Consider the following 19,502-nt stretch of genomic DNA (forward strand, 5'->3'; position numbering starts at 1 on the left):
CTTGATGATTAATCACGGATAGTAATCCAGATGATTAAATCTGGAGTATATCTTAATGAGGGTTTCCTTAATTAAATTTGCGGTTTTGTTGTCAAGGTGTAGTAGTACTTTTAGTATGGAGAAGAAGGATTCTCGGCCCGTTTTAGTTTTTCAGATCGTTAGTAATTCATCCGGAGGTCCCGAGTTCGAATCCCGGTCAGCCGTGGCATTTTTACACGTTACAAAATTGCAGTTATCTATGAAGCAATATCTAATGGTGGTCCCGGAGACAAAAAAAAACTTTAGTAAAGATTTTTTAAGTTAAAAAAAAGGGTTGTTATTTGTTATAGACAATTTAAAAATATTTTTCATTTTTTTGCAGTTGTGTTTGATAATAATTATAGCATAACGATATGTAGACCGATTTCATTTTGATATTCAAAATATTTGCATGGGAAATTTCAAAACTGAATAAAAATAATAATAATGATACATTCTCTCGCACTACAAAAAGAGCTTAGTTCATGTCGTTAATAAATCTTTATGTCGTTTCTAGTAAACCCTTTTCTTATCAAGGTCAATGTTTTTTGTATTCTTTTATTTTTTGTTAACGGATTTTATTCAATATTACTATATTTGTCTATAAAATATAAATAAAATAAAAACTATTCATTGAAATATCTACTATCAAAAAAAAAAAAAATTTCTTTCAATTTTTTTAAATTTCAGCTTTTTAAATTCGGTGCTAAATTAAGATCTAAAAAACTGTTAGTTGTTTTTTTTTTGAATTTTTTTTACTACTACAAAAAATCTTTGTTTAATATTTTTTACACGTAACGTTTTTAATACGGAAATATAAAAGATGGGAGTTTTAGAGTAACTATTTTTCATTTGTTCTCTAATCAAATAAAAACACAGCCGTGTAATTGGCTATAAATGTAATTTAATTTGGAATGTAAGGAACAAATCTTAAATTATATTATACATTATTTAAATTTTAATTGTTTTTTTATTAAGTTAAAAATAAATTAATTTATTATACGAGTATTAGATTATAAAATGAGAAACTGTACGTAGAAAATTTGTCATGAAAGATGAATACGGAGTTTGAATTAATACTTGTTATGAACTACGTAGATTACCGTCTCCTAGGTCAGTTTGATAGTGCGCATGCAATATTTAATCATCAACCACAACGCAACTTTTATAATTTATATCGTACTTCATACATATCGACTGCAACGCTCAAGGTCACGTTAGTTGCAATAGATTAGATTACAATGAGTATCGCATTCTATATCCTATTATTAAAAAGAAGTTCTCTTTTTTCTTTTTCTTCAAACAACGCTGAAATAAAACTTTAGGTTTTTTTCTTCAGATGCCAACGTTGCACAATAAAGAATACGAAGCGAGATTTGGTAATGAATTTTTTTTATTATGCTTATCAATTTATTTTTAAACCTACCACTTCGCCAAATAAACTGTTTTCTTGGATGATTGTTTTTTTTTTTTTTTTAATAAAGTTCTGGTAGCCCCATTTTTATTCTTTCCTCCCAAACTTGACGGAGTTTGAATCCAGGACCTTCCGGATTAAATGACCGAGATGCTCCCACTATCCTAAAGAGATCGGCGATTTTATTACATTTTTTTCTAGAAAAATCTAATGAAATTATACGGTCGGGGGTGGGGAGAAACAACAATACAAATTCGCATATTTTAGAGAGCCTTATCTCATGCTCGATAGTATCCTCTTTATGTTCTTAATCTGAATTTTTTTTTTGTTTTAATTTTATTACTTATGCATTAACTCGTTTTCCCTGCATTAACTCGTTTTCCCCCTTAAAATATATTATACGATTACTTATATTACTTTAATGCGAACTAAATATTCTTTTCCGAGTTATTTATATTACCCGTTGAATGACGGTAAACAGAAGTCTTTATTAGGACAGAGAATGGAACTCCTACAAATACAAACAGGAAGGATTTTTTTTATAGTTAACAAATTCCACCGAATATTAACTGTTGTAAAAAAACGTGTCCGGCATTTTTATTTCCGTGTTTTAAACACGCGCTTCGATTTCTACTACGAAACAGTTTCCAATAAAACTTTTTAGGAGTCACTTTTATATAATATTGTTATACATGTCTTTCTCATATTATTTTAATCGATTAAAATGACTCTTCAGTTTCGATGATAATTAAATCGCATAAAATATTTTTAATTTTACATGTAATTTATAGATACAGTCGTATAAGCTGCGGAAAATCGATTTAATACAAATACCTTTATTTTTATCAAAATTCAAGTTATGTTTCTTGCAAATGGCGATTTCTTTTTTTAAGCCTAAATAAAATAATAAAATCAAACTTTGGCATCCGTTCCGTTCATATCTCTCGGGAAATCAACTGTAATTAATTAATTACTGATCAACTGTAAGGCCCGTTTTGAAATAATAGAAAAATGAAAAATACGAACAACTTTTACGCAAAAAAACTATATCTGTTTATTACTTTTCTACATAGATTCGTTCAACTTCTACACGTTTTTCATAACCGTTCGTTACCTTCTTCATTCCCTCTTCAAGAAATTCTACCGCCAGGGAATTTAAACCACGCCGTAACGCCATTTAACAATTCGTCATGCAAAACCTAAATCCCGAGGGATAATATCCCACGTCATTAAAGCTCTTCTAAGATTTTTAACGTTTCCAAATTCGTAGCGGCATTCTCAGCAGTTCCTTGGTCGCTAAATTCGAAAAGCAAGACGCCCGTTTTGTCCTGAAGAGCAATAAGCTTCTTTACCGACCGTTCTTGTTTGAACCTCTTCTATGTAGGAGTTACTGAATGTGCGATCGCATCGACTGACGCTTTGTATCGATCTTCAAATAAGAAATTCAGGTTTCATCTTCGGTAACGATCGATCAAAAATCTCGTAGCTTCATTTTTTTATCGCGGCAAAGGTTCATGCGCTGCAGCGAAAGCTTTTTCTTGTATCGGTTAACATCTTCGGCACCCGTTTTTTACGGTACAATTTTTCAGTCAAAATTTCATAAATCAAACAGTCTAAAACGTCAAAGACGGTAAAGAAGATTTTCTCGAATTTTTTCATTCGATCATCCGTTTTAGTCGGCCGGCCTCTGACGTTCTTGAACGTACGTTTTCCCTTCTTGAAATGAACCGTCTTTCATAATATTGCCCGTGAATTTTAGCCGCAGAAATGTTTTTTACCATTAAGAATCGAATTACTTCTCGAACTTCATAATCGGCGGGATCACCAATTATAAATGTACGAATATCAAATAACTAAATTGTCGTTTCCGACAGCCGACTATCGATTGAAATAACAGAGTTACGCAAGCAATCTCTGTTTACATCGCGTATACGAGGCGACGTATAGGCGAGAAATTCAAAATCGACCTTACTTTAAAAACACGCCTCGCGTACTAATTCGCTCAAATATTTGCTACAATAAATCGCCTTTCCTTTATACAGAGTAATAAGGAGCCGACCGAGTAAAGGGTAGAATGCATAGGAAGAAAAAGATCCTTGCCTAAAGATTTTTAACACCTTTGGAAGTATTATCTAATTAAATTAAAATAAAACTAAGCAAACTTCTGTTGCAGAAAAAAAGAATTTCGTTGAACGTTTGTAAATATTAAAATTGAATCTTTATAAGTCTGATGATTGGATTCTTTAAAAAAAGCACCCAGATTAACAGTTAATTTCGGTTTTTTAAGCTCTGAGAGTACCGTTATTCAAAATCATACTAATAGCCGACCTATGAAGCAGAGTGATAACGTCTCTTACACTTTTATCCGAAGGATTCCGAGTACAAACCTCAGACAGTCAACATTATTCCTACGTTATAAAATTTCCAGTTCGCTTTGAATTTACGCACGTAAGCTGAATTTACGTACGTGAATTAATGTACGTAAGCTTTGAATTTATTTTTTGAAGAAATCTAAAACGATATATATTTAACTAGCTTCCCGTCGCAGCTTCGCCGCGCTATATGATTACTTGCGTTTTCCGTAGCGGTCAATCATTTTATTTTATGTTTATTAGTCAAGTGCAACCTGTCACACTTACAGTAACGGTGACAGTGGCTATGATTATTGAGCCACAGCGCAGTATTCCTTTGCACTTCTTAAAAAAAACAAAAATGGCTTTTAAATATTTATCTGAAGAGTATTTGCAAGCCCAAATCTGCTGAATATCTCGTTTACTATACTCGGGATTGCGAAAATTTACAATCGTTCAAAATTTTTTTTTCTTTCTTCATCCCCTTTCAGTATCGAATTTCAAAAATCTAGAAACTGGTTTATTGATACGAAGATTGCGCTCACCTAAAACCAGGTTGATTCTTTATTTCATACCGAGAAAGTAAAAAAATAACAGGGTTTCGAAAAAGATTCAAACGTTCATTTTAACCCTTGAAACTCGGATTTTCAAAAAATTTAGAAATTGTTTTTTAGATATTCATAGTCATTCGATTCAAACTCGGCTCACACAGTGATACTCACAGTTCACTATTCTTCATTAATGCAATTTTCGTTAAAAATTTGTCATCAACCGGGTTTTTTTTTCTTTTGGAGATGAAATATATCTCTCTAAAACCTTCTCATATATGCCAAGAAACATAGATAAAAATTTGGTTGCGATTGATCGTGTAGTTTTTTCCCGAACAAACTCTTTTTATAATAGTATATTATTATTATTATTATTATGCTTTTACGGCCAACATGGGACCACTTAAGTCAATTTTAGTTGGATCTTATCTGAGAAAAGCGTGTTATTTTACTCTTTCGAGCTGCCCAGTATTTCTTCATCCGTTCAGATCTTGCTTTCTTTTCTTCATCCGTAAACACCCTCTTCGTTGTATTTTGTCGTTTGTCTGTCTTTTGTTTAAATCTAATGCTTTTATCTTTTAGCTTTGTAATTTTTCCAGTTTTATTCTGTAGGTCGGTCAGGGAAATTCCCAATTCTTTCATATCTTCTCTAATTTCTTTGATCCATCCTACTTCTAGCTTTTGGAACCAGAGCTTTTCAATGATATTTCTTGACGGTCTTGTTTGCGGTGTCCTTATGAGATGACCGAAGAAAGAGATTCTTTTTTTCCGCATAGTATCAGTAACAGGCTCTATTTCTCGATACACCACCTCATTTGGCACAATCCACCATCGGCCTTCTTTTTGGTGTTTTTTATCGATACACGTTCTGCCAATTCTCCTCTCTATTTTCAGAATTTTTTCAATTCGGTTTTTCTGAGTGATTTTGAAAAGGGTCTCGCTTCCGTAGGTGACTTCTGGCTGTACTACAGTTTTATAATGTTTAAGTTTTGTTTTAGCAGAAAGGCATTTTTTGTTATATGTTGACCGAGTTAATTTTTGGGATTTAATCATTTTATTTGTCCTGTTTTGCCATGTCACTTTTTCATTTAAATTATAAGTTATTATTTCCCCTAGATATTTAAATCGTTTTACTATTTTAATTTTCTGATTGTTTACCGTAATGCGCTCTATTACCAGAGGATCTATGGCCATCAGTTCAGTTTTTTTCGAAAGAGATATGAAGCCCTATCTTTTGTGCTAGGTTTTGAAGGCTCATGATTTGTGTTTTGGCTTCTTGAATATTATTTGCTAAAAGAGCGAGGTCATCTGCAAATCCTAGGCGATTTAATGTGATGGAGTTTTTCTTAGTACCCGTTTTTATATTTTTGGGATTTATTTCATACCATTTTCTCATGACAAATTCGAGGGCGCAGTTAAAAAGGAGTGGTGAGAGGCCGTCTCCTTGCCTCAATCCAGTTTTTATGTAGAAGGGTTGAGAGAGTTCACCTCTGAATTTCACTCTGGACTGGGTATTGGTTAAAGTATAATAGTATATATAATAATAATAATGAAAAAAAAAAAATTTTAATGTTTGTTATAAATCATAATTGATATTTAAAAGCTTAATGCATTTCCTAAAGATAAAAGTAATCTTTATCACTGGTTGTCAAGTTCTTGACATTTATATTTATTTAAACGTATATATATATATATATATATATATATATATATATGCAATATTCATTTACTTTAAAATAATTACTTTATTCTCCGATTTAATTGATACTCAATAATGAAATATAAACTATTCTCAAATAATATCGGGTCCATTTCAATTATTATTTACAGGAATATTATTATGATTAACCCCTGCAATATATTGCAATAGTATACTATCCAATTTATGCAGTTAAACTGCATAAATTTTTTTTTTTTTTTTTTTTTATCACCACAATAAGCTTGAAAAGTCTGTGCGTGGGATATGGAAAATGTAGAGTATGAAAAAATGCCATGCCTGACCGGGATTCGAACCCAGGATCTCCGGGTGAAAGGCCGAGACACTACCAATCGCGCCACGCAGGCCGGCTTTATGTTACATTTAATTACTTTACTATTAATACGCTATTAATCTCCACGGAATAATCAAAGAAAGAAGACATCAAAGCTGTTGGTGTCTTCTCTTTGATAAAAAAATTTTTTTTCAAGTTTTATTTCTAACGATTACATGATGTTTTCTATACTTGAAATTATATATTTGTAGTATTTATATTTTTACTGCAATCAGCGTAATTATATATTTTTTTGTATCGATAAATTGCGGTTTTAATTAAATTTTATTACATAAAAACAAGTAGAGAAATCTGTGCGAAAATAAATCTGCGATAAAAAATGTAATTAAAAAAATTAATTTTCGAAAAGTTACGCTGTAGTACTTATTACAACAAACATTTCGTTGTTTTATAATTTACGTAATTATAAAGTTAGCGGATAAATTCATATTTAAAACTATGAGCGGTAATAAAAAAAAGTTGACCCGCAGTTGTGCATCAGCTACAGCTGTGGGTTGTTCTGATGCACGACTTACACACACAACTTAATTTAAAATATTTATCATTTTATTTAAATACAATATTTTGTCGTTTATTTAATTCAATGTATCGTTTAATTCGGGCGGGTATGGCGCTACTAACGGCGACTAACTAAACTAATGTAATTTCACAACTTACATAGAACGAATTTCGCGTGTTCGGTCGGTAGACTGGTGCAGCCGCGAGGCTTAACGTACCAGGTACGGAACGAGTTACTTTTTTACACTTTAAATATTATTCGTTTATTTAATTCTACCGCTCACCTGTGACGTCACAACATATCAGACGATTACAACAGCATTTTTTGGGCTGGGGATGCGATTTTGCAAATATATTTTTTTTAACAGATGCGCCTAAGAAAAATATGACCTTAATTAGGCGAAAACTGGAGTTAATCAGGGTGGTCTTGCTCTACAGACTCACCCCGTTGACCTTTTAATTTGAAAATTTAATGTCATCAAATGCCCCATATATAAAAGTAATCTGACCAAGTTTGGTCAAAGTCGATTGAGTAGCTCTGTAGATATAAGGTGATTTAGAGGCCAACACCGAAAACACACATACACACACGTACATACGAACATTAATATTCGGAAAATTTCCATCCGGTTTTTTACGGATGAAAAAATCCGGTGAAAACCGCATATGTCCAAATTGGCCCGATTACCATACTTTTCCTTCTACAGCTATATCGCTACCTAGTCGGGAAAGTAAAATAAAAGAATCTTTCAGATCGGCTCTACAATTGGTTTGTTTTAAGCGTAAATAATTTATAAGATATAATGATCCTGACAACACAGTTTGTTTAAAATATTTAGTTCGATTACTTGATTATTAATTGTTGACGTAAATAAATTGTTGACATAAAAAATCACATACAATGTACACATACGTTAATAATACCATTACTCACATTTAACAACTTCTTTTTAGTGATAAACTGTTTCTAAAATGCCTGTGAATATAAATTTAGATAAGATAATTAGATAATTAACGACTGTTCAAGGCTTACCTCAATTTTACCTCATTCTGCCAAATGTCATTCTAGTACGTGCATAATTTGAGAACAATCCATGCGTACATGTCATTTGTGCTGAAATTACATATAATACGCCTCAATATAGATAGATGCTAATTAAATAAATCTTAAGGAAACAATTTTATTTGAATTATGTAATTTAAAATTTTAACTTTTTTATGAGAAACCGAACAAATTGGAAAATACATTTTTTTTATTTGTATTTTTAACAACTTCAGAATATTTTCAACAGTTTTTGCAACCACCATCAGTGGCATTTAGATTGATAATTAGTATCATTGCCTGCCAAGACCGTCATGAACAAAAACATACCAGAAATTTATTTATTTCAACTCTTAACCGGTTGTAATTAAATTTATCTCCGATTAGAGTTATATACTCTCTCATTTTTTTTTTTAATTTATCTACTTTATATAATGTAAAATGAATGAATTTTGTTGCGGATGAAAAAACATTCCAAGCATAAACTTTATTAATATCCCGTACGTTCCCGATGAAAGGTTACCTCTTCGCTACTGAGGTCAACGGAGAAATGTTTACTATATATATATATATATATTAATCGATTATTTTTTTCTTTGGTGATGTATGTAAAGTGATGCAAACATCAATATTTCCTGAAACCATATTTTTACGAAATATAATTCATATTAAAACGGTGATGAAAATCAGCTAACTAGTTAGTTTATAATATATTTACGACGGCAGTGTTAAATTATATACCGGACAACTGTTTGTATTATTTGTACTCGTTGGAAGTCCTCTGTAAACGTACAAAGTGGATAAATATTAAATAGTTTTACACAGATTTAAATAGAAACCATTTTTGTTAAAATAAGTTTTAAATCTGGTAAAAATTAAAAAACACGTCTGCCAACAAAAAAAAAAAACTACAAAAAAAAATAGAATCGCCACCTAGCGGTTGAAATCGAAAACTTCTGAGCGCGTACGCGGGTGATAAACATTGCTCTTTAATATAGGATAATTACTAATATATAATAATTATAATTAAATAAAAAAGAATAATTAAAAAAATCGTATATAAAATTGTCACCCACACGCTCCTTAGCTATATATTATATATACACAAGCTATATATTATATATAAAATATACATATACACACACTCCAGGTAACGTTAAGGATTCCAAACACGTGACCATACATATAAATCGGTTCAGCCGTTGAACTGCTACAATGGAACAAACATACATACACCCTAAATACATTACAGACCTTTTTGGGCAGTAATGTAAAAAGCTTTTCTAACAAATTTTACTATCTTAAAAAAAAATTATATTAAATTTCTGCGAAAGTATTACATTAATGGAATGAAATAATTTCAATGAGCAACGAAATGAATTTTTCATTAACAGAAAAAAGTATACGTTAATTTTTTATATTTATTTATTATTTGAAATACTTTATTTATACTACTAAAATGAGAGATATTAAAAATGAAGTAATTTAAAAATCTTGTAATTTACAAGATTAAAAAAATATATATATTTTTAAAATTTGTTTGCATGTAGATAATATATTGAGATATAAGTGAAATATTAAAATATTTTTTTTTAGTTTAAACGGTAGGTCTACCTGTTGTTTATAAAATGGCAAAATCAATTTTTAAAAACAGTTATTTTTATAAAAAAATAAATAACCCGATAAAATATTTAAAACTTAGCCACCTTAATAAAAATTAATTATATATTAAAAAACAAAAACATTATTATAAAGCAAGCGGTTTTCGTATCGCTCTATTTAACTTGTTAAACACATTTACATACTTTTTTTTAGATAACAGAAAAACTAATGTCAAGTAAACTTGATGAATAATTTTTATAAATTGTAATAAAGCGTCTCTGTCTTTCATCCGATAAATTCTGGTTTTGAATCTTTAGGATTAGGATTTTTCATTCGCTACAAAATGCATCTAACATCAAGAAATTGGGCGACAGTGATTTGTTTCTGGAGCAAATAAATAAGTTCATCTATTTACAGTTATTCCTTATTACGAATACTAACGTTACAGATATAGCCGACTAAATCGGAACGTTATATTTTTCTATTTCATTCGTTAATAAAATATTAGTCAAAGAAATATAAATATACCAAATAAAGCAGTTAGGTTTATGAAATAAAATGAGATTAATAATAATTTACTATGTTTGTTTAACGCTTAATGCGTATTTTATTAATTTTTTTTTGTTTTAATAAAAAACAAAATATATTTTTCAACAACGGTTGGAGATAACGCAATAAAATTTTATATTTTATTTTACACTAACATTTTTTAATAGAAAAAATAAATAAATAACGATACACTTCGTTGACAAATTTCAAAACAGCATTCCTTTCGATTTTTCAATCTTAAATATCGTAGGAATTATTAGATTTATCATATCGTGTTATATTATAAAAATTATGAAGCATTTTTTTGTGAACAAAACGACACCTTAGCCGTAAAAATCCGACGACAAACAACAGACTTAATGCAAAAAGTAGGCCTAAAACGATATGGCGGCCATCTTGTTTTTTTATTACCGTGACTCACTTGAAAAGTAAATCAAATTTTGCTAATTTTAGAAATTTTAATCGCAAACCACGATAATAAAAAAAATTAATCGATTTTATCTTAATTAAATTTGTTTAATTTTATAATGAAGTAAAAAATTTTATTATCGCGTTCTTTTCGAATAAAACTCGGCTTTTTGTCGTATTATTTCTTAATATATTTAATGTTGATAGATAATTATCGTTTGAATTTAAAATAATGCGTATTATTATTAATAATAATAATATAATAGTATTGCAAGCATTCGTTGTATGCAGCGAGAGGGAAACAGCATGGCAGCTTGCGCACGCTGCAGGCGTACCGAGAGAAGGGTCAGTGCAAGCGTCCGCGGCCCCACTGCCTGCCGAGTTGGCCAGGTCGGTGATCGCGTTTACTCCACGTGGAGGCATTGGCATCGGTTTCCCGTACAGAGAGTACAGGAAACCAATGCCTCACTCTTTGCGCATGCGCTCTTTTTGCCTTTTGTTAGCTCTGCAAGAGAAAAGTTACTACATAGAAATCAAGGCGGTTTGTAAGAGGGCCGTACATTTTTATTTCTATCGTATTTTCTTTTTACCGATAGGATGTTTTTATTTCCTATTTATTTATACCGACAGATATTGTTATCATCATCATATAGATTTATTTATTTTTAATATATTGTATTACGCTAAAAAATAAAAACTAGATATTTTATTACGCCGCACTGAAAGTTTGGGAACGCTAGTCTTTTCAAGGTTGACCCTAAAATTCTTAATAACGATCATAATATTTAAACGGATACAAATTCATTAATTAATGAATCGGCATTTAGAGAACAGAAGAAAAAATATTAGTCATATGTTTTTAATTATTTCAAAAAATACTGCGAACCTAACAAAAAAAAATTTCTTTCGTCGCGCCGGAAGGTGGAGGTAGATTTCGCCGGTACAAAGTAGGGGATAAAAAAAATGTCCACCTTAAACTTAAGAAAAACTTCAAATTTACTCAATACGACAACGGTTGCACGTGAAAAAAGTTTCACATGTTTAGCCCCATCTTACAATTCCAGCAACATTTTGTTCATCCCTTACCGTAAAGATTGGTCATATCAAAAGTGTTTACAAAAGTTTTAGGTAGGGTTTAGAGGACTAACGACCACCTTAAACCGATTCGATATTGTGCCTGTTAAGGTAGATATGTTTTTTTTTTTTTTGTTTTCGAAACCCCATTTTTTTCCACCCAATGGGCCAATGGTTGGCGATGTCAATAAACTTTACTTAGATGGGTTTTAGGACTTTATCCAAATAAAATAGTAGGAACTTTAACCGAATACGATATTTTACTTAATAAAAATGTTATAACGATATTTTATTTTTCCGAAAAAGCCACCACATTTTCACCCTCATAGTCCGATTTTGGCCGTTAACGAACTCCCCCGAAATTTTGGGTCGAGTTATTTTTAGGGAACAATTTGAAAGTGATTGGCAGAAGATTACGGCAGTTATCGTATCCACAAGAAAGTGTAATATATATATAGATAGAGAGAGAGAGAGACAGACTTTTGAGCTGGCTGTGATTTTGGTGTCTGGGAGATGTAAACGCGAATTTATGTCGAAATTTTCCGGAAGTCGAATCATGGTACCCATTACAATAGGTAGTTTTCTTATGAAATCTACCTAAAAAACAACAAAGTTGCTTTAAAAAGAATTGCAATCTTTTAGTCAAATATTTAATATAATTTTCACGCAATTCAAATATTACCTACTCAAATTTTGAAAATGTAATTATTACTATTAAAAAAAATATTGATAAAATGACGAATAGTCCAAATTACAGACGACACATTTCATCAGATAATCAAAATCCTTTGCGATTAAATAAAACTTAGAAATTCTCGTATTGCAGAGATTAAATAGTAAATTTTATTTAATGTTTACTTAAGTTTTGAAATTTAATGGTTATGCTCATTTTGTAAATATATCAAAGGATGGTGTTAGTGAATGTATATTTCATGTTTAAATAATTAATTTGATAATTTAAAAAATACAATATATATATAAAAGGGTTCGTAAATTAACTACAAACGTAATTAGATTTTTAATTTTTTTTTATTAGCATAAACAAATATAGTTATTTAGAAAAAAAGTGATTTGTTATTTTAAGCACCGCGGAAGTAATTTCGGACATTTTTTAAAATTACAGTATGAATATAAATATATATATTGTAGGAAATAAATATTTATAAGATGGGTTAATTTTCGGTGGAATTAAATTGAAATTAGGGTTGAATTATGCCGCGATAACCCGCCCCTTTTTTGTTGTTGCGGTTTGGTTCGGTATGCAACTGGTATCTAGGTAGTAGGTAATATCGCTGTTGTTAGTTACCTGATAAGTAGTAACTGTTAGAATTGTTGACGAGATCGTGTAGAAATAAACAGGTTACTATGACTGACCTTACGCAAAAGGAGGTTCGTCTACGGCACGTGGAGCTGTTGTGACGTCACATACCCCTCCACCTACCAATAATACCAATAACACCACCACAGCATCGAGCTAAGCAGCGACACGTGCTGCCAGCCAGAAGCCCCGCTCCATGTTCTATCCATTCAGTGATCCGTGTGCAGTCTCTATGTTCTGTTGGTCGCAACCGTCTTAAGTGCTGTGCCATGTCAGATCTTTGGGATAAGACACAAAAAGATTGGATTAAAAATATTTGGCTTAATTATAAACCTGCTAATGGTAAGAATCAGTTTTGAAAATTATTGAATCTTTGAAGACGCATCGTTACTTTATCAAATTGCTATTTCGCCGGTCGGTGGCTGTAAATAAGTAATGCGGCGTCTTTAAATGAGATTTATTTTAATTTTTTCTAATCGTTGGTGACACCGACTGGTGAAACTGAAAGCCGCCGGGTTCGATGTTTGTGAATACGATTTAAGTTTGTTTGTTTTTTGTTTTGTAACGCCTGTAAAATGATTTTACTTACACATTAATATTAATAATAATAATGAATACGTTACAAATAAGAAAGCCAAAATCAAATCAGGAATCGAACTTGGAACCTTCAGTATTTACCTTATTATACTTTTCTATAATAAAAAAACTGAATCTTAAACGGTAGCATTTTTTTTATACGAAAAAGTAAACCTATTTAAAAAAAAAGAAATACTAAGAAAGATTGAACCGCTATACTTATCTAAAAAAAAAAAAAAAAAAAAAAAAATACTTTCATTTGATGTAAGCGATTTTAGTTTCTTTGATATAAATTTATATTTCATTAATTAAATAACTATTAAAGGATTTATGTAAATTAATTTTGATTCTTTGGTGTTATTTTTTAAATTTATGTACTCTTATATAATCCAACTCATTTCCTTCCTTCCAATCGCTTAGAAGCCGGGGTAAAAATAAAGGCGTTATCTTCAATTAGTAGTGAATAGTAACTTCTTTTTTTTTTTAAAAAAACCATACCATAAATCAAAATTACGAACGATTGTTAATTTTTTATTTAAAAATTATTTTATTTATAAGAATTTTAAATGTTACAACTAATTTTATTTTATTTTACAATTTAATTTAGAAAAATATTTCTACTATCACAAATCTTAGGCATACTGTATATACAGTCTACATTTGTGGTTTCTTTTCAATCGGTAGGAAGCTTTGTTATCTTTCAAAATTATTTTATACGTTTATATACTTAAATACATTATAATTTCAGCCGTCACACTTCAATAAGCTTTATATGATAATTTTTTGTAATTTCAATTATTTATGAGATAAAATAATTATATCAAGAAACACAAAATAAAACCGTAACAGTATTTAATTGCGCGTAAATTTAGTTGTAATAAAAACTATATTTAATTAGAATGACTATTTTGTAATAGAGTATTTTATAAACTGCTTATTAAAAGCAAAAGCATGAAAAATATTAAATTCCCGACACTAAACGGATTACGAACCAAGAACATTCTGAATGAGAGCCGAAGACATTACCACTCCGCTATGGAAGAATGATTAATGGAAATTATTTTAATGTATTTTTAATTTTTTTTTTTTTTTTTTTTTTTATAAGAGCCATAAAAAAACATTCTTCCAGTTATCGAACTTGGTACTTGTTTTGTATGAATCTGTATTAAGATCAACTGCACCTCAAACTTATTATAATAATAATTATTGAAAGTTCAACTGCAATGAATTATACAGTATATGTTGAAAGTCCAAATTACTGGAAAAAATGAACTTAGTCGTTCGTAATAATTAAAAAAAAAACATACACATATCTTCGTTATTTAATTATAATATTATGCATAGAATAGCGTATTAAATCGGTGCCATATTTTTATAACGATTTTATGACATTACTTCCTTTACTTCGTACAGGAAAGTATTGCGATCGCGAAAAATTTCGGTTTTCAGATTTCAACGGAAATATCCATTTTGACAATCCCTGAATCCATTTTGACTACTTTCGGCGTGACGTCTGTACGTACTTACGTATGTATCTAGCATAACTAAAAAACGATTAACCATAGGATGTTGAAATTATGGATTTAGGATTGTCGTAACATCTAATTGTGCACCTCCCCTTTTGATAGCAATCGACTGAACCAAAAGTGTCCAAAAAAAACCCAAAATCCAAACATTTCCTAACTGCAGTATTAAGCCCTCATTGAGAGCTTTTCAACGATATATCATAAGCGGTATTTATTTTCATTGGCTCCAGAGTTATAGCCAAATAAAATTTTAATTAACGAAATATTTGAATCTTACAAGGAAAAGGCACATCGGTTCGATTTCATCTCTTTTTTTAACTTTTTTTAAAATTTATATATATTGATTTATTAATAATTATCAACCTCTGATTGTAAAAAAATGTTTTACAATAAATAATAATTCAATAACAATAAAAATTAGTTATTAATGAAATAAATTTTTATGTACTTTTCATTAAAAAAAAAAAAAAAAAAATGTGTAAATGTAATTTAATCGTACAAGGAAGTCATGTGTGGTGTTCACATCCGAATTTTTTTTCTTTACATTGAATTTTTGTTAAAAAATGAAAATAAAATGGAATTGCGTTGTCCATATATTTTTATACCGATATTTCTTTTATTGTTTAAAGAATAATATATTATAATTATTACACATCGTAATGTTCAAATTATTTTTTTTGTATAAGGTTTTTCTCTTTCTAGCTATTATTCAATTTTTTAATTATAAGCAATTAATTCTAGTATTTTTTTTTTTTTATTACTGTACACGTGGTTCAAAATATCCATGTTATCTATATCGTAAAGTAAATTATATTGTTTAATCAATTCTTTTCATACAAAACTTACGTTTTTCAACGGGAAATTTTTTTAAAATTATATAATTGTTTGTAGGCCTGTTTAAATAATATTACTTTTCACCAAACGGACAGATTTCGATAATAATTCTTTTTTTATTTGATATAAGAAATTTACCTGTTAATTGTATTATACATTTTTCTAGGGCGTAAGTGGTTTTATTATTTTAAACAAAATTATAAAAACGCTTTATAATTTTTTTTATCATCATCATCATCATTGCTTAGTATTGTACTTTAACAGGGTAATAACAATATAATCTGATGTCATTCTAATATAAAATTATTTTCGTTGGAACATTCAAGAAAATTAATTGAAAACTTAGTATAAAGAGGCTTAGCACACAAACGGTACAAATGTTTTTATCCATTCCTTTACTTATTTTTATCAAAATTTATTTTCTAACTTTTTTTTTGTTTATTATTGGTTATTTTTATAGAGAATTACTTTTTGTAGTTATAGTTAATATACAAAAAACCGCTAACCAACAAATGAATTTGACGCGTTCAAGCGCTTTCGGAATTAATTTCCATCTACAGAAACTCACATTATTCGTCATACTTGTAACAATAATTAAAACTTTACTTGTTAATTGTATGAAAGTTGTGATATTTGCGTAATTATACACAACAGTTGAGACCACCAAATTGAAAGGACGTTTACGTTAACATAATTTTAAAATATACAACGACCAACTGATAATTACGCAAATCCCATACCTTTTATACAATTAACATGTGAAGTTTTAATTATTGTTACAAATATGACGAATAATGTGAGTTCCTGAAGATGGAATTTAATTCCGAAAGCGCTTGAACGCGTCAAATTCATTTGTTGGTAAGCTGTTTTTTTTTATATATTAACTATAATTATATACTAATACCGATGGGCCATGCTTAACAAAATTATTACTTTTTGTAAACCTATTCATTTTTTAAATAAAAATAAACTCGTGCAAATTAATTTCTTTTTAAGTAGATTAATAAAATCTATTTCAGAAAATACTGTACTAGAAAAGAAAACTTTATTTAATCGATTTTTAACAGTTGTTTTTAATTTGGTGCACGCTTAAAAATCCGAAAATTAATAACTAAAACAGGTTAAAAAAAATTTATGGTATTATTTTATGAGTTATTGCATTCTACGCATAAAAGTTTGGTCTTTTCTGCTTTTCCCCCAAAATGTTTTTTTTCGAATAACTATTTAAACTCGTAAGAAAATAATCGTTACCACTTGCATAGAAATTATAACTACAATCTGATAAACTTAATCTACGCTCGTTAGTCACGTTTAGCGAGCGAAGCGAGCATAAGTTAAGTTTGGTTAAATTACATTTATAATTATTATCGCTTATATAAATGGGCCTTATATTATAAATATAACAGTACTGTTATAAGTTTTTTACATGTAAAATTTATAATTTTAAAATGTCAATTTGAAATTAAATAAAATAGCGAGAACAATTGCTTTGTTAAAAACTTATTACACCTAACTTTTAATGTCAATATGTAGGTAGGTTACTAAAAAAAATGACTGTTATTTTCTTAAGGAGTTATAGTTATTCTTAAAAAACCATTGTGGGGAAGAAACAAAAAAAATCAGAAAGTTTTACAAAGATTTCATTAATAAATAATAAAATACTGTGTAAATCTGTGAATTTTTAGCATGATATACCATTAATATTCAGGTGAGATTCAAAAGTATGGAAACCCCTCGACAACTTTAAAACTGTTCCAAATAGAATACTTTAACTTTTAGGATTAGGAATTAATCAACTACTGTACCTTTTGATGAGAAATAAAATTTCAACCGTTCTTGGAGGCGGACCCGAAGTTGTAACTCAAATATTTTAAGGAGTAACACAATTTATGTTTATATCATTTTAAAGGTCTCTTTACGACAAGAAAAATGGTATAAATAAAAAGTTGGTACAATGACTGTACTCAAGATGGCGGCTGGATAAATTATGGGATGGGTTTTGAAAATCACTAACACCAAGTTCAAATAATAAAATTAAATTGAATTAAATTAAAATTTACTGTAAAAATAAATTTTTTTGTTTCAGTTCAAGTAAATAAAAAAAAATACTATTTATTTATGATCGGCTGATCATTAATGGTCTCTTACCATTGTTGCAAATATGAAGCTTACTTCATTGATGTAATTTCCATTTAGTGTTTTCATTATTACACTGTTAGATTTTTATGAGAATTTATTGCGATCGGTTGGCTAATTAATCTTGTCTACCTTTACTGCATTTGTAAGCCGCTTTTGTTATTTACATCTTTTTTTACCTTTTTTGCAATTGTTTTTTCTGAATTATCATTTTTTGGGCTACCTTCCTTTTTCCAGTTTAGTCTCCGGTAATTACCTTTCAGATAATACTTAAGAGGATGATATGAATGAGTGTAAGTGAAGTGTAATCTTGTACAGTCTCAGGTCGACCTTTTGTGAGATGTGTGGTTAATTGAAACCCGACCACCAAAGAACACCGGTACCCACAATCTAGTATTCAAATCAATATAAAAATAACTGCTTTTATTAGAACTTGAATGCTGGAACTCTCGACACCCAAATCAGCTGATTTGTGAAGACGTGTTCACCACTAGACCGACCTGGTGAGTTTTCTGTGCTATCTGCTAACATTGCTGTCAACATGTAACTTAATGAACAGGAGAGGGTCACCCTTTTAATGATAAGGGGCTTTGGTGATAGAGTTACAATGTATAATGAAGTTTGTGAATCGTTCAACGCAACAATTAATAATCGTAACCCTAATTCAAAAGGTATGTGTCAAAAACCATCAAACGATTTGAAGAAACAAGGAGCATTAATAATAGGGGAAAACCTGGTAGGCCAAAATCTGCAACAAACAATCATAAATCATTAAAGATTATGCAAGAATTTATTGAGAATCCTCATTACTTCTCAACTCAAACATAACGTTAGCCAAAGTTCAGCGATTCAAACATTAAAAAGTGAAAATTTCAAACCCTTCAAAATTCATCCGGTGCAAGAACTTAATGAAGATGAATATGATCGAAGACTTAAGTTCTGCTTAATTATGATGAATCGTATTTGTGCAAATCCTAATTTGTTAAACGACATAATGTTCAGTGATGAGGCCACATTTTTTTTAAATAGAAATGTAAATCGCCATAATTGTCTATATGGGACTGATATTAATCCACACTAGTATCGTGAGGCACATACACAGTATCCAGCCAAAGTAAATGTGCGGGCAGGTATTGTTGGTGGACAATTGACAGGGCCCATATTTATCTATAGAAATTTAAACGCGGTGAAATATGTGGCTTTGGTTCTCTACAATATTGTTCCAAACATTCAAAACATTGTTGGTCCTGACTTCCAAAGCATTTAGTTTCAATAAGACAGGGCCCTGTCTGATTTTTATCTTCAGAAGCGTGAAATTTTAAATACTACATTTTTTTGTTGGAAGATGAATCGGTTGAAGAAGTTAAATAGAATGGCCAATGAGATTACCCGACTTGTCACAATCGTATTACTTTCTATGAGGCCACTTAAAAAGTAGTTTTTATCATAATAAGCCCCAAGATATCGATGATTTACAAAATAAAATTTGATAATCAGCATAAATATCACTGAATAATGCAGTATCACCTTTTTGCAACTGGTATACTGTCAAACAAC

General features: G+C 29.8%; 1 protein-coding gene and 1 long non-coding RNA gene across 5 annotated transcripts in view; one reads left to right on the top strand and one right to left on the bottom strand.

Annotated features, from left to right (window-relative positions):
• The window catches only part of LOC142319777 (uncharacterized), a 180,695-nt gene that overhangs the window by 125,150 nt on the left and 36,043 nt on the right, over positions 1-19,502 (bottom strand). The window lies entirely within an intron of this gene.
• Positions 1-19,502, top strand: part of LOC142319776 (uncharacterized) — a 53,607-nt gene that overhangs the window by 25,820 nt on the left and 8,285 nt on the right. The window contains exon 1 of one of the 4 annotated variants that reach the window (XM_075357445.1): positions 12,945-13,215. The exons of the other annotated variants lie outside the window; for them this stretch is intronic. Coding sequence (XP_075213560.1) covers positions 13,143-13,215 — 73 coding nt within the window. The 5' untranslated portion in view covers positions 12,945-13,142. Of the gene's footprint in view, positions 1-12,944; positions 13,216-19,502 lie in introns of those variants that run through there. 4 annotated transcript variants of the gene reach the window in all.

Source organism: Lycorma delicatula, chromosome 2 (genome assembly GCF_047948215.1).
Source record: "Lycorma delicatula isolate Av1 chromosome 2, ASM4794821v1, whole genome shotgun sequence".
Lineage (NCBI taxonomy): Eukaryota > Metazoa > Arthropoda > Insecta > Hemiptera > Fulgoridae > Lycorma > Lycorma delicatula.